The following is a 13432-nucleotide window of genomic DNA, read 5'->3' as shown; positions in this document are numbered from 1 at the left end:
TCGAATGAATGAAGGACCACAAGGAAATGAGCAAGAAAGCATTTTAATCAAATATAATTGTAGTCAATGCCTCAGTTTTTTTTAAGTTCTAGGCATTGGGGGTCATACTTTGTTTGCCTCCTTTATGATTTATGAAGGTTGGGTGACGTGAGAAAAAAGTAACCGAGGGAGAAATGCTTACTCAAGGGGTTGGGTATCTAGGAAAGAGGTACTATAAGTCAGGAATTCCGTTATTAGGGGTTCTAGTTGGTTCTGTACATACCTTATTTCCTCTTGAGTCCTAGAGGGAGGGCCAGATGGTTGACTTCTGTGTCCCTCGTTAGCGACCAGAACATCGCCTGGCAGGTAGTGGGCGCTCAATAAATATTTGAGGAATGAAAGAACCAAGCAGGAAACTAGGAACGGACGAATGAACGAACTGGCTCGGACAGGCTGCAGTTCCTCCCCGGGGCGGGAGGCGGCGCCAGCGTGACGCCAGCCCGACCGCCGGCAGTTCTTGGTCCCTCCGGCTGGCCGTCCAGCGCCGGGCCCCGACGCCCGTGGAGGAGTCAGCCAATAGGAGGCCGTCTTAGTTGTGGGGTCGGACAGAGGTGCCCAATGAGCGTAGCGGGTCTAGGTGAGGGGCGGTGCGGCGCCGGGGGGCCTAGGGGAGCGGTTGGAGAGGGGAGTTGGCGCTGCGGGCCAGGCGGGGGCCGCGGAGCTGCGATGCGGACGGGGCCGGGGCGGTGACCGGAGCTGCCGCCCGACATGAACTCGCTGGAGCAGGCGGAAGGTAGGGTGGGCCGCCGGGCTCGTGCCGGAAGCCGGCGGGCTCCGAGGGGGCAGTCGCGGAGACCCCGCCGGGGGAGGAGGCTGGGAAGGACGGGCTGGAGGGGCCGGCGCTTGGGGGGCGCGGGGCCAAAGGCCGGCCGGACGCTGGGGGGCGGCCTCCGGGTCCCGGCTCAGCCCGCGGGGCCCCTCCGGGTGCTTGCTTTCTGACCCATCCGCGCCGTCTGCACTTGGCGCGTGTTGGTCTGCCGACCCGCTTTACTTGATCCCGTTCCCCCGCGAGCTGATCCCCTAACTCCTGCCGCGGTTTCCGGCAGCTGCCGGGGCAGGGGAGTGCTGCGTGGTCCCCTTTGTAAAGTTTAAAACCCGCGACCTCCCCCTGCTCTTGCGGGGGGAGCACCCCGTACGCCCCGTCTCGTAGAACGAGGCGTCGGCGCTTCGGGGGTGCCGCGAAGATCCCCTGCACCCCATTCGGAGGGAGGAAGGGGGAGTGTCTGTCCACACCCACCCGTTAGCAGTGTCGCAAGTCCAGTAAGAGCAGACAGAAAGCGTAGCCGTTCATTAAATCTGAGAGCTAGAAACCGGCATCGGGGGATGCATTCAAATAGACCTGGGAGGCTTTGATGTTAGGTCACACGTTCTTCTGTCTAACGGAAAGTTCTCGGCGCCTGCAGAGTTAAAACCCCACCTGATTGTGATCCTTCTATTTGCAACCCCCAGAATGCTAGCTTTGGGCGCCGGCTGAGGCTGCTGCTGGTTTTCCACATAACCATTTTACGAAGCTTCTAAACGTGAACCAGCCAGTTTCCTTATATGTGAAATTGGCATTAAAGAAACCTAGTGTTTCTGTCAAGTGCTTAAAGCTGTGATAGTAAACGAAATAAACAGTGCAGTGATCCCTGTCAGTTGGTGTGGAAGATCTGAAGCAGTTAGAGAACCTAAAGTTTCTTCCTAATAGAGTCAAACTAGTAAGAGAAGCTAATTAGAAAATTGAAATCTTTTTACCTAGATCTCAAGGCTTTCGAGAGGAGACTTACTGAATACATTCATTGTTTGCAACCTGCCACTGGACGTTGGAGAAGTAAGTGCCTGGCTGTTTTCTTAAGGGAAAAGTAACTGACAATTGATACTTATATCCCTGCCTAGCAATGATTTGCTTTTATATAAAACTTTTGATTAACAGATGCTTGCTTTACCAAACCATAAGATTCCCTTTTGTTTTGACGGTTTTTAAGTTTATTTAACCTTGTAAACGATGCATTATAAAGAAATTTTTAAGGAAAGGAACTGGCCATCCTAAAAGAACGATCTATTTTATGTGGTTGAATTTTTATTTTTCCATTAAAATATGTATACTTTTATTTTTTTAAAACAAATGTTACAGATCTGATAAACAAGACACAAGAAAAGTTTCAGTAGTCTGTTCAGCAGTTTTACAATTTGCCTACAAACTATAGAAACAAAATTTCGTTCAGAAAAATCCTCTTTAATGTGTAGTTGCAAAAGTTATCAAATTACCCTTAGTTGATTTTAACAGCGCATAATTCTGCTGCTTTGGAGCCTAACCCAGAAAAGAAATTCACGTTATTACTGTTTATTCATAAATATCATGAGTACTGCAGAATATGATTTGAAAGAATCTTGGTTACTGCTGCATGGAAATATGTAGAAAATGCAGACAAATATACAAGTGATGACGTCCGCAAACAAAATGCTTTACTAACTTCTATTAGAACCGGTCATAATTTCTTGGATGTTCATTGTTGAAATGAAATTCCTGCCAAGGAAATACAATGGCCCGTATCGAGGACACACTTTATTTCAGTGTAACTCAGTTTGTGGGACTGGAAGAGCACTACTGAAGTTGGGGGTCTTTTTCTGCCAGGATTTTTCGTGTAGTGTTTATTAGCTCTATTTACAAAGTTTTAATCGTATGCCGTAAGAATTCTGATTGGTCATATTTCACAAGTAATGATTTTCCCAGGTTCTCTGGTTTACCCAGGAATTACCCCCAAGACCTCGTTCATTTCACTGCTACTTGAGAATCTTTTCAAATGTATATGATGCTGTCCTGTCTTATAAAACGTAATGTAATGAATCTCAGATTTATGGTCTTAGTGCGTACGTGTAAGTGACATCAGCTTGGCTAATGTACCAGTCAAATAAAGTACGTGTATGAGGTCCCTTCTAGTGGGTTTGATTTTGCTTTTGCTTCATGTATATATTTTTTTTTTATTTAGTCTATGTACTGTAGTATATTATTGGAGATATAGAATTATACAAAATTGCATTTAATCTGTTCTGAGCCGAGAACATAATTTTGAAATTTTGATTCTATAATTAAATGCCTAAAATGGAATCGTTTCTCTGTGACTTGCCTCTTCTAAAAGTACATCACCAGGAGTTCTAAATAAGTGAAGTTTTACTATATTTCTGTTGCTCTTTGAAGCTTGAGCTCTGCATTTTATGCATGTGTGCGTCCCAACTGAAAGACAGTAACTGCATCCATCTCCAGAACATTAACTAGGTCTCGGTGCCCCTTTATTTTTTTTTTAGTAAAACCATTTATTCTTAAGTTTTACTTATGATCTATTTAGAAATTCTAAAATAATCCTAGCTTAGTGGGAAGAAAGAAACTTTTTCTAAGTTCTGCTGTCAGTAATTTCTCCCCCGACGTTCCTCTAAGTTCCTTAAAGAAAATCTGATACCGATAGGTGTGCTCGAGCTTCCTGAAGCTGACCTTTGGTTAGTTCAGCCGCAGGCAGATTCTCAGTGCATTCATAAAGAAGTCCTTGTTTGGTTTGTTTACAGTAGAAAATGAGAGGTTTTTTTTTTTTAATTTGAATTTACAAGATCTGCAAAATCAGCACAAAGCACATTGAAAGTTACATAACATAGAATCTTTTGTTAAAGTTTTATCATTTTGGTTCTTACTGCTTTCCATTTCATTAGTCTTATACGTTCTGAGTAAAGTAATAAGGGCGACAGTATCATCCTCAATTACTAGGGTTCACAATATTTAAGAGAATTCCTCAAGGTCATATGGCAAAGTCTCCTAATTCCTGAGTGGAGGGCATTTTCCGTTTAATAAAGTGCTGCGTCCTGTAGCTGTCATTTATTAGCGACTGGTGGTGGTAGCATCAGGTAAGAGCTTATTTTGTTACTAATTGTGTGTTTATTTTTCATCAGTGCTTCTTATAGTGGTATCTGTCTGTACAGCTACTGGTGCCTGGAACTGGTTAATAGATCCTGAGACACAAAAGGTAGAAGTTTTGACTTAAAATCTTGAATAGATTAAATGAGATAATGGATATAGCAGTGCTTTGTTCATTGTAAAGTGTTATTCAAATGCTACCTGTTACTACTAGGAGTGGTATTAATCTTTATATTAAAAGTATGCCGTTTATTAATTTGCTTAAGAAAAACTTCACCTGGCTGTATCTTTACAGGGAAAAAGGCCTAATAAATATTATTCCACTTATATTACTTCTCATTCATTTCTGAACTTGTATGCAGTTTTTTTTTTCTGAGGAGGATCAACCCCGAGCTAACATCCATGCCAATCCTCCTCTTTTTGCTGAGGAAGACTGTCCCTGGGCTAACATCCGTGCCCATCTTCCTCCACTTTATATGGGACGCCGCCACAGCATGGCCTGACAAGCGGTGTGTCGGTTTGCACCCGGGATCCAAACCCGGGCCCCCAGCAGCGCAGCGCACGCACTTAACCGCAACACCACGGGGCCAGCCCCTGTGTGCAGTTTTTACGTATCTCATTTTCACATATTTTTACATATTTCAGTGTAAACATTGTCTTTGTTCTGCTTCGTTTAGTGTCATCAGTGCTAGCTTTTAAAAATTATAAAATAACATTTTCTTTTTTGGGTTTTCTCTTTTAATACCTTTCCTCATCTTATAGAGCATTTGAGACAATAACAGGAAACATCTATGATAAGATAGCAAAATACAAATGTAATAAAAAGTCAAGATTAGAAAAACAACAGAATAGACTAGGAGGTCAAAGCCAGGAGGGAAACCAGGTCACTGATACATAGTCCATGTGGGCAGTGCAGTTGCCACAGTTGAGTTATAAGTTAGTCTCTGAGTTACCTAATCAATAAAGTCATGGTCAGTTCCATAGTTTTCATCGTCTGTGAAGAGAACACATGTATAAGTTCCTTAAGCTAGCAAAGCTTTGCTTTCTCAGCATTTATTAAGTGCCTGCCTGAAGTTTAACATAGGAAATACTGAGAGATCTCCCATTGGGTGCTGTCCAAGAATATCCCTCTACCAAATGCCATAACAGGTTTCATAATGTTATTTCTTGAAACATCCTTTGATGAAAGCTTATAGCATGTTTCTCAAATTTCTATCTTTTTCTGTTAACTTGCACCTTAATTTCCAGTCAGGCTTTTTTATTAGAGAAGCAGTAGTCTCCAATTTTTCAGTGCAGTTTTTCCCCCAGTGCGGCTTTATTTAGCTAATAATGAGGTAATTTTCACAAATCTTAACCTCACTCCCCCTTTTAAACTGTAATTAGGTAGACTACTTCCACTAGCTGTATTTATAATCTCTTAGGTTATACAGAAGAAAAACCTAACAGTAATAAGCCTTTTGTCAGCAGTCTAAAAGGCAGTTCAGTTGGCTAGGGGTTTATTTAGCATGTAGTCTCCTTGACTTTATCCACTGGGTGGAAATGTAAAAGGATAGGAGGCCGGGGAGGTTGGTGATGGAATTTTATGTTAATAGAGGGGTTTTTATGGCAGATAGGAAACTCTCCTGTGTGTTCATTTATAAAAATCTGATCTTAAGGCTGTGCTTGGTACTCATCTTTAGGGGAAGAGTGAAGGAAGCTGGCAAGAAGATTGAAAAAGGTCTGTCTTGGGAAATAAATCTGACTTCTAATTGGGAAAAATATAAGCTGATTTCAGCTAGTTGAGATCTTAATAAAACACAGAATTAAATGTAATTTGAAATAGGCCCAAAACTCTGTAGTTAATATAATTTTCTAAATTAGGTGAGAATATAACTATTAGCCTAAGGGTTGGTTCTTTATATTTCAGTATTTAATAACCTCAAACCTGACAAGAGTTTTAAACAGCACTTGTGTCTAGCAGGAGTTGCAAATTCAAAAGCCAGTGGCTAGCTGGAAGAACGCACGGAGAGAAGGCATATGGCAAACTGAGAAGTCCATGAGCGCCTGATCTAAAGGGAGCTGCTGCCCTTTGGATGCAGTTGATTGTTGCCCTGGAGGAATAAGGCTGATACTGACTGATCTAATTAAAATTAAAACATAAAACGCTATATGTGCCAACATTGTGCAGGCCACGTGAAGCACAGCTGGCCTCTGGGAATTAAACTATTCTCACAGGTTTTAGGAAGACATTCCTCTGGAATATTAACCTTTCTTCAGTATCTCATCCTTATGGGAGCTTCTTCCCTCCTGATACTTTCAGCCTCTCATTTCTTCATTTGACAAATTTATTTAATCAATACCATGCTAGGCCGTCTACCTGGTGCTTTCAATGAGTTTAGTTCTCTGTCTTGAAACGTGTATGCATCTTTTGTTTTGAGAGTGGAGTGCAGATGCCCGTAGCTTGATTCTGTTGCTCCCATTTTGTTACTAGTCCACTTGATTTCTTTTTCCAGACTCTAAATACTTGTCTTCTCTCCTGCCTCAGTCTACATTCCTTTTCTCCAGTAGTCTGGCTTCAGTGCCTACTCTTGTTCCAGTCCCGGATCCTGGACCCTCGTCCTTCTACATAGTCTTAGAATTTGTGTATTGTCCTGTTTTCTGCTATCATCTGATTATGCCCAGATCTGACATTAGCTCTTTGTTTCTCGTGAACTCTCGTTCTTTATGGATAGCTACTAATTGTTTTTCCCTGCTTGAGTGTCCTGTGGCCATCTAAATCTCAACGGCTTCAAAACCAAACCCGTTTTTCATTGTGCAGCGAGGAAGGGTAAGACTGGAGCTGAGTCTTAGAAGGACGTGTAGGAGGTAGCCAGATGGCGAGGAGAGAAGGAACGTGGTAGCACGTGTGTGCAAGTGTGGCGGGAGATGATTAGACTGGGACCAGGGTATGAATGGCAGAGTTTGCCCAACTCTCTTAAGGAAGCTTTTCAGCAGGGAAGGTCACTAGATCATGTTTGACTTGTGTTTTCATTGAGCTCAGGGGCCTCATCTTATTCAGCAATATTTATTGAGCACCTATATTTGTCAAGTGCTATTTCAGATGTTGGGAGAATAGTGATGCACAAGACAGTGTCCCTGCTCTTGGGGGACTTAGAGTCTTGTGCTTTTTAAATTGCTTCTCACTAGGAACGGTTGAGTAAATATTTTTGCTAGGGTGGTTTTTTAATTATAGGAATGAATATGTAATGGTTCAGTTATTTGGAATGAATGGAGGCAATATTGCTATATTGTCTTGCTTCATTGAAGATATAAAACAAACATTTTATAGCATAGCAATATGGAGAACTAGGATTATTGGAAGTTATCAGATCCTCGTATTTTAGATGATTAAAATGTTACATGTATTTATGGGGAGGTAGGAATCAGTATTGTTTTAAGATTTTTGACATTTTTATATTTCAAACTCTTTTACAGGTGTCCTTCTTCACATCATTATGGAATCATCCATTTTTCACCATCAGCTGTATCACGCTAATAGGCTTATTCTTTGCTGGAATACACAAGAGAGTAGTTGCACCGTCAATGTATCCTTTACCACGAATTGAGTTTTGTTCTCTGGACTGAGTTAAAGCACCTTCTCGATGATCTAGGTGTTGTTGAAAACTTTCTCTTGAAATGATAAATTTTCCTTTGACCACATTTATTCAGTATCGCCGCTCGATGTAGAACGGTATTAGCAGAGTACAATATGTCTTGTGATGATGTAAGTATTTTTTTTTCATTAGAAAATTATAGATGTGTGAAAGGACTAAAATGTTTTGGCTTAAGTAAAACAGACATTTTATTTACAATGGAATTAATAGTGGGAATATTCCTTATAGCACTGATTTTTAGACATACTTTTTTTACATTTTAACATCTCTGAAATTGAGATGCATCTAATACAATGGTGTTTACAATTAAATTGATAGAGTTGACAGTTTAATCTTTCTTAATGACATAAAATCATGATTCATCTTATGATTGAAGCCATCTTATTTTTTTTTTTTTAATTTTATTTATTTATTTATTTTTTCCCCCAAAGCTCCAGTAGATAGTTGTATGTCATAGCTGCACATCCTTCTAGTTGCTGTATGTGGGACACGGCCTCAGAATGGCCAGAGAAGCGGTGCTTCGGTGCGCGCCCGGGATCCAAACCTGGGCCGCCAGCAGCGGAGCGTGCGCACTTAACCGCTAAGCCACGGGGCCGGCCCGAAGCCATCTTAGATTCAATGAAATGCAGTGGTCATTATTGGCCTAAAATGGCTCAGTGGGTGTTGATTTTGTAAACTACTGTTATTTATCTAATGGTAGTCTGTATGTAGGATCTTAAATAGACTCATAGATTAATTGGCAGACTACTGCCAATTGTTCCAATCCTGGATCCTGGACCCTTGTCCAGGACATATGACATATGAACCCATTGTGTTTTTAAAAGTTGATCATGTATCGATGTATTATGATAAGAGTATCTCACAATTTTGATTTGCTTATTTTATTTATAAAAGTGTTTTTAATCTTCAATTTTAAAAACTATTAAACAGATAATACCTACCCAGTATAGAAGATTAGAATAAAGAGCAAAAAAAAGTATTAGAGGAAGAAGACAACTGGATCAATGGCAGAGAATAAAGACTAAACACTTCAATTTTTTAAAAATTAGTAGAGGATAAAGATAGTATTTCAAGTCAAAAGGGAAGAAATACGCTATTTAGTAGTGTTGAGAGGATTGGCTCTTCATTTGGAAAAAATGAATTTAGATCTGTGTCTCACATCAGTTAAAAAAAACTAAATTCCAGATAAAGTCTTAAATATGTTTAAAAAGACATACACATCCCACCATAAAAGCATTAGAAGAAGATATAGAAGAATATATTTATAACCTTGGGATAGAAAAACGCCTTCTTAAGACACAAAACAGAAATGCCAAAGTGGAAGAAGTTGGATACATTTAATTGCACCAACATTTGAAAATTATATATAGCATAAGGCAAGAAATTAATCAGTGACTAGAAGGAAGTGTTTTTAAGGTATCTGTTAGAGGATAGTGTCCAGAATATTTAAAGACCTATTAAAAATCAATAAGAAAAAGACAAACAGTACATTTTAAAAATGGGAAAAGGTAAGTCGTGTTACAGATATGGAAATACAAAAGGCCAATAAACATACTTAAAGACTGGACAGCCTCATTTGTAATCAGGGATGTGCAAAGTAAAACTGAGTTTCCATTTGTGTTACCTGTCAGATTGGCAAAAATTAAATACTTTGATAATTCCAGTACTGTGGTGAAATGGATGCACCCATACACTGCTTGTTGAGAATATACATTGGTACAGCCATTTTGGAGGGCAGTTTTTGTCATTATAAAATGAAAAATGTGCATCCTCATGACCTAACCATTTCTCATCTCCATCTACCCTGATGGGGGTGGGCATCACACATGCACACAGGGAGGCAGGTACAGAGTTGTTCATTGCAGCATCCTTTGCAGTAGTGAAGAAATGGAAACAATTTTTATGTTTCTTAACAGGGGAGTGGTAAAATAGGCTATGATATAGCCACATCATAGGAAACCAGAAGTAAATCTGTAAATATAGACATGGAAGCATCTCTAAGACATAATGTTAGGTGCAAAAAGTAAATTACCAAACAGTATGCTCAGTTTGGTACCATTTTTTTAAAGTTTTAATTATGAAAATTTTCAAACAAAAAAGTAAAGAGAAGAGTATAATGAACTACCATGTACCCATCAGCCAGTATTAATAATAATAAACTCATGGCCATTCTTATTCATGTGTACCCCTGCCCACCTTCCCTTCATTGGATTACTTTGAAACAAATCCCAAGTGATATATTTTACCCTCAAATATTTCAGCATGTTGGAAACACCAAATTTATCATTTATATATATGAATGTAAATCCATAGAAAACAATCTGGAAGAATTCATGCTAAAACTGGTTTCCTCTGTGAGAGGGCTAGAATTTGAGGTAGAGGGAAAGGATGACTTTTGTTTATCTATACTATTTGAATTTTTAATAATGAGTTTACATTAATGTCTTACTCATGTAATTTAAAATAGATTAAAACCATGGATACAGAGTGGTACAGTCATGTTTTGCTTAGTGATGGGGAGGTGTTCTGAGAAATGCATCATTAGGCAATTTCATTGGGCAAACATCACACAGTGTACTTAGACACACACTAATGATATAGCCTATTACACACGTAGGCTGTAGGGTGTAATCGTATGGGACCACTGTCGTGTATGTGTTCCGTCATTGATCAAAACGTCATTTTGTGGCTGTATATTCATACAGTGGAATACTGTATATTTTATAGTATATACAAAGGTACAAACTACTGAAACATAATAGCATGGATGGATCTCAGAAACACCTTGAGTGAAAGAAGTAGATGCAGAGAAACACTGTGTGATTCCATTTATTTAGAGATGAGAGACGGGCAAAGTTCATCTGTGGCAAGCGATTATGTCCATGTGGGGAGTGGGGAAACCATTGACCAGAAAGGGACATGGAGAAACTTCCTGGGTGATGGTGGTGTTCTGTAGCTTGATCTGGGTGGTGGCTACATGGGTGTATACATTTGTCAAAATTCATAAAACTGTACGCAAGATTTGCGCATTCTACTGCATATAAATTATACCTCAATAAAACAGTGGAAAAATTAGTTTCAAAGTTCTACCAAGGTATCAAGGAATTACCAAAAATTAAATGACCAAAAATTAAGTGAAAGACTCGAGAGGTAGCCAGAATCCTGACAACACTTTTGACCTGAGGATAATAATAAAATGTTAATTACAACCTCCTAGAATCCAACCAAAGATAATCACCATATTTTATATATTGTGTGTTCTCATTTACTTTTTATAAAAGAAAGATGTTATGGACTTTTCAAACCTGCTGCTCTGACCCAACGTTGGAATGTAAAAGCCACCACTTATTGGACATTAACCATGTGTGAAGCCCTGGGCTTATCTTTTTATCTGCATTATCTCAATTAAGACCTTCCATTTTGTTTAATTAAATATTGTCCCATTTTATGGATGCATTGTAATTTAACCCCTATTGGACGTACAGTTGTTTCCACACTTTCCGTATTATATACCTTGTGTGTTCTCCACTAGAAGACAGGGGACTTTGTCGAGTTCGTTACTGGATCCCCAGCATTTCACACAGGCCTGGCACCTAGGAGGCACTCAATAAATGTTGAGTGAGAGAATTGATCACACTTACATGTACATCTTTACACTCGCATCTGGTTTCCTTCAGTAAATTCCTAGAGGTGGAAGTGTTTGGGTTACCTGGTATGTACTTTTCTCTTTTTTGAATAAACAGGGCAATGGGCCCTACAGAAGAGTTGTTTCCACTTAAACTGAACACCAGCAGTATATGAGTGTCTGTTGCTCCAAACTTGTTTTACGTTTTAACTTGAGGAAATAAAAACTTAATGTTGGAAGAGGAGAAATGTTTTGGCTCAGATATGGAGTTTCATTTATGTTTTATAAACTTTGTTTGGTAGGAGCATAAATCAGTCTATACGAGTCGGGATGTGATTTTATCCAGTGGATTGATTGGCTGATTTGGGGGTAGCCAGTGGACAGGCAATTCATCCATAAAGGTTATATGTATGTGTTTTAAAGGAATAAAGATTTTAGAAAAAAGTTCCACACAAAGAAAACTTTGAAAACACAACTATTGGGCCGGCCCCGTGGCTTAGCGGTTAAGTGCGCGCGCTCTGATGCTGGCGGCCCGGGTTCGGATCCCAGGAGCGCCCCGAGGCACCACTTCTCCGTCCAACGCGAGGCCGAGTCCCACGTACAGCAACTAGAAGGATGTGAACCTATGACGTACAACTATCTACTGGGGCTTTGGGGGGAAAAAACTGAATAAATAAAATCTTAAAAAAAAAAAAAAAAAAGAAAACACAACTATTAATTGCTTAATCTTGACTAAATATAGAGATGTGTTCTCATATCCTTCAAATGCCCTTTACGGTTTATAGATGAGTGGTGGTGTTTTTGCTAGAACTGTGTATTGAAAACCAATTTTTTTTTTTTTCATTTTTACAGACAGGAAAACTAATTTTGAAACCTAGGCCGCATGTTCAGTGACAATCTGCATTCATTGTTATGGGACCTAAAACAGCTTTCTTCGAATAAGTGATATAGCAAAAAGCCATAAAGGATTCCTCTTACAGTTGGATATGTGAAGGTCATAGCAACAACTGACAAGAAGTGTGCAATATTTACCCAGATTATCTTGATGATGATGACTCAAGTTATCAGTGCTTTGGTACCTTTGATTATCTGTATTTCAGTATTAGTGTCACTTTACTACTTCAGATCCTGCAAAGATTTTTGCAGGTGAAGTATATATGTATGTTACTAAGTTAAACTTAGAACCTCATCCAGTTTTTATAATGTATTTTTGCAAACTACTGTAAATAGTAAATCAATGCCAATGTTAAAGAGGAAAACATTATGTGGACTTTGTTCTCCTACACCAGTATTTCAGGAACATCTGCTTGCCATCTCCACAGCTCTGTGAAACCAGCTATTGTGTATAGCTGTGCCTTTCCTTCTCACACTTCTCTCTTAATCATAACGCAGGAGTAACATCGGATTGAACTTAGACTGAGGAAAACTCATCTCCATTATGTTGTAAGAAATTATAGATGTTTTGAAAAACAATTTTTGTTAAATGTGAACTTTAGCCACTATTGTGGTGATATTTTCCAGTTCATTGTTTTCATTTAATGCTAAATATACTTTATATTTTTAATAATTTTAACAACACTCAAGGCTTCTGAATATAAAGTTTAGTTATAAATTATGTGTTGTCTGGGAATTTGATTGTCATTGTTTTAGGTGATCAGATTTTATGCTGGGGTAGACATGCTGTTAAACTAGTGTTGCACAGGTGTAATTGCTCGTCCACTGCATCACAAGGATAACTTGGGAGCAGTACCACAAACTCGTCGACAATTCTCCCTGTCAGAGAGTGTTAATGACATACTGTGTATGCATATTAGCCACATGTACTATAGTAACCCTAAAAATTAAACTATTGGGATTGCTGTAAATATTTTAAAGAACTGGAGGTGCCTTTTACCTGTTTATTTGAAGATTTTGAAAAGGTTTAAATTATTTCATGAGCAGTCATTTAAATTTCATTTAACATAAAGCTGAAAATTCAATTACGGGACAAAAACTTTTTAACAAGGCTACCATTTAACTTAAATGTGTTTATCTTGGCTTTCATGTGTATAAAATTTTATTCTTTGAACTGCAGCAATAAAACCCTCTGCTCCTAAGAAGTCTAAAGAGGGTATTCTATACTGCGTTGTTTTATTTTCTGTAAATTTTGTAGGTAAATATGTGCATAAAAATAAATACTTTATATATAATTAGTGGGCTTTTTCCTTGGTTTATTGTTAGTCTGTAACTCTGAAAAAATTTAAAAACATACTG

At 39.0% G+C, this 13432-nt stretch overlaps 1 protein-coding gene across 1 annotated transcript; it reads left to right on the top strand.

Moving 5' to 3' along the window:
* The first annotated feature begins 659 nt into the window (after positions 1 to 659).
* CNEP1R1 (CTD nuclear envelope phosphatase 1 regulatory subunit 1) lies at positions 660 to 13368 on the top strand. The gene is made up of 6 exons (XM_004431590.3): positions 660 to 772; positions 1778 to 1849; positions 3958 to 4031; positions 7376 to 7485; positions 7610 to 7664; positions 12032 to 13368. The coding sequence occupies exons 1-6, from the start codon at positions 748 to 750 to the stop codon at positions 12071 to 12073; spliced, it is 378 nt and encodes a 125-aa protein (XP_004431647.1). The 5' UTR covers positions 660 to 747; the 3' UTR covers positions 12074 to 13368.
* Positions 13369 to 13432: the final 64 nt, after the last annotated feature.

The sequence above is a fragment of the Ceratotherium simum genome, chromosome 30 (assembly GCF_057802395.1).
Source record: "Ceratotherium simum simum isolate JZ-2026a chromosome 30, ASM5780239v1, whole genome shotgun sequence".
NCBI lineage: Eukaryota > Metazoa > Chordata > Mammalia > Perissodactyla > Rhinocerotidae > Ceratotherium > Ceratotherium simum.
Note: the sequence above shows the minus strand (reverse complement) of the source record. Positions and strands in the feature narration are given on the sequence as shown.

Coding starts and splice junctions, on each gene's coding strand:
- CNEP1R1 (XM_004431590.3), top strand. CDS start 748: ATGAACTCGCTGGAGCAGGCGGAAG. Junction 4,032..7,375: donor TAGATCCTGAGACACAAAAG/GTAGAAGTTTTG, acceptor ACTCTTTTACAG/GTGTCCTTCTTCACATCATT. Junction 7,486..7,609: donor AGAGTAGTTGCACCGTCAAT/GTATCCTTTACC, acceptor ACATTTATTCAG/TATCGCCGCTCGATGTAGAA.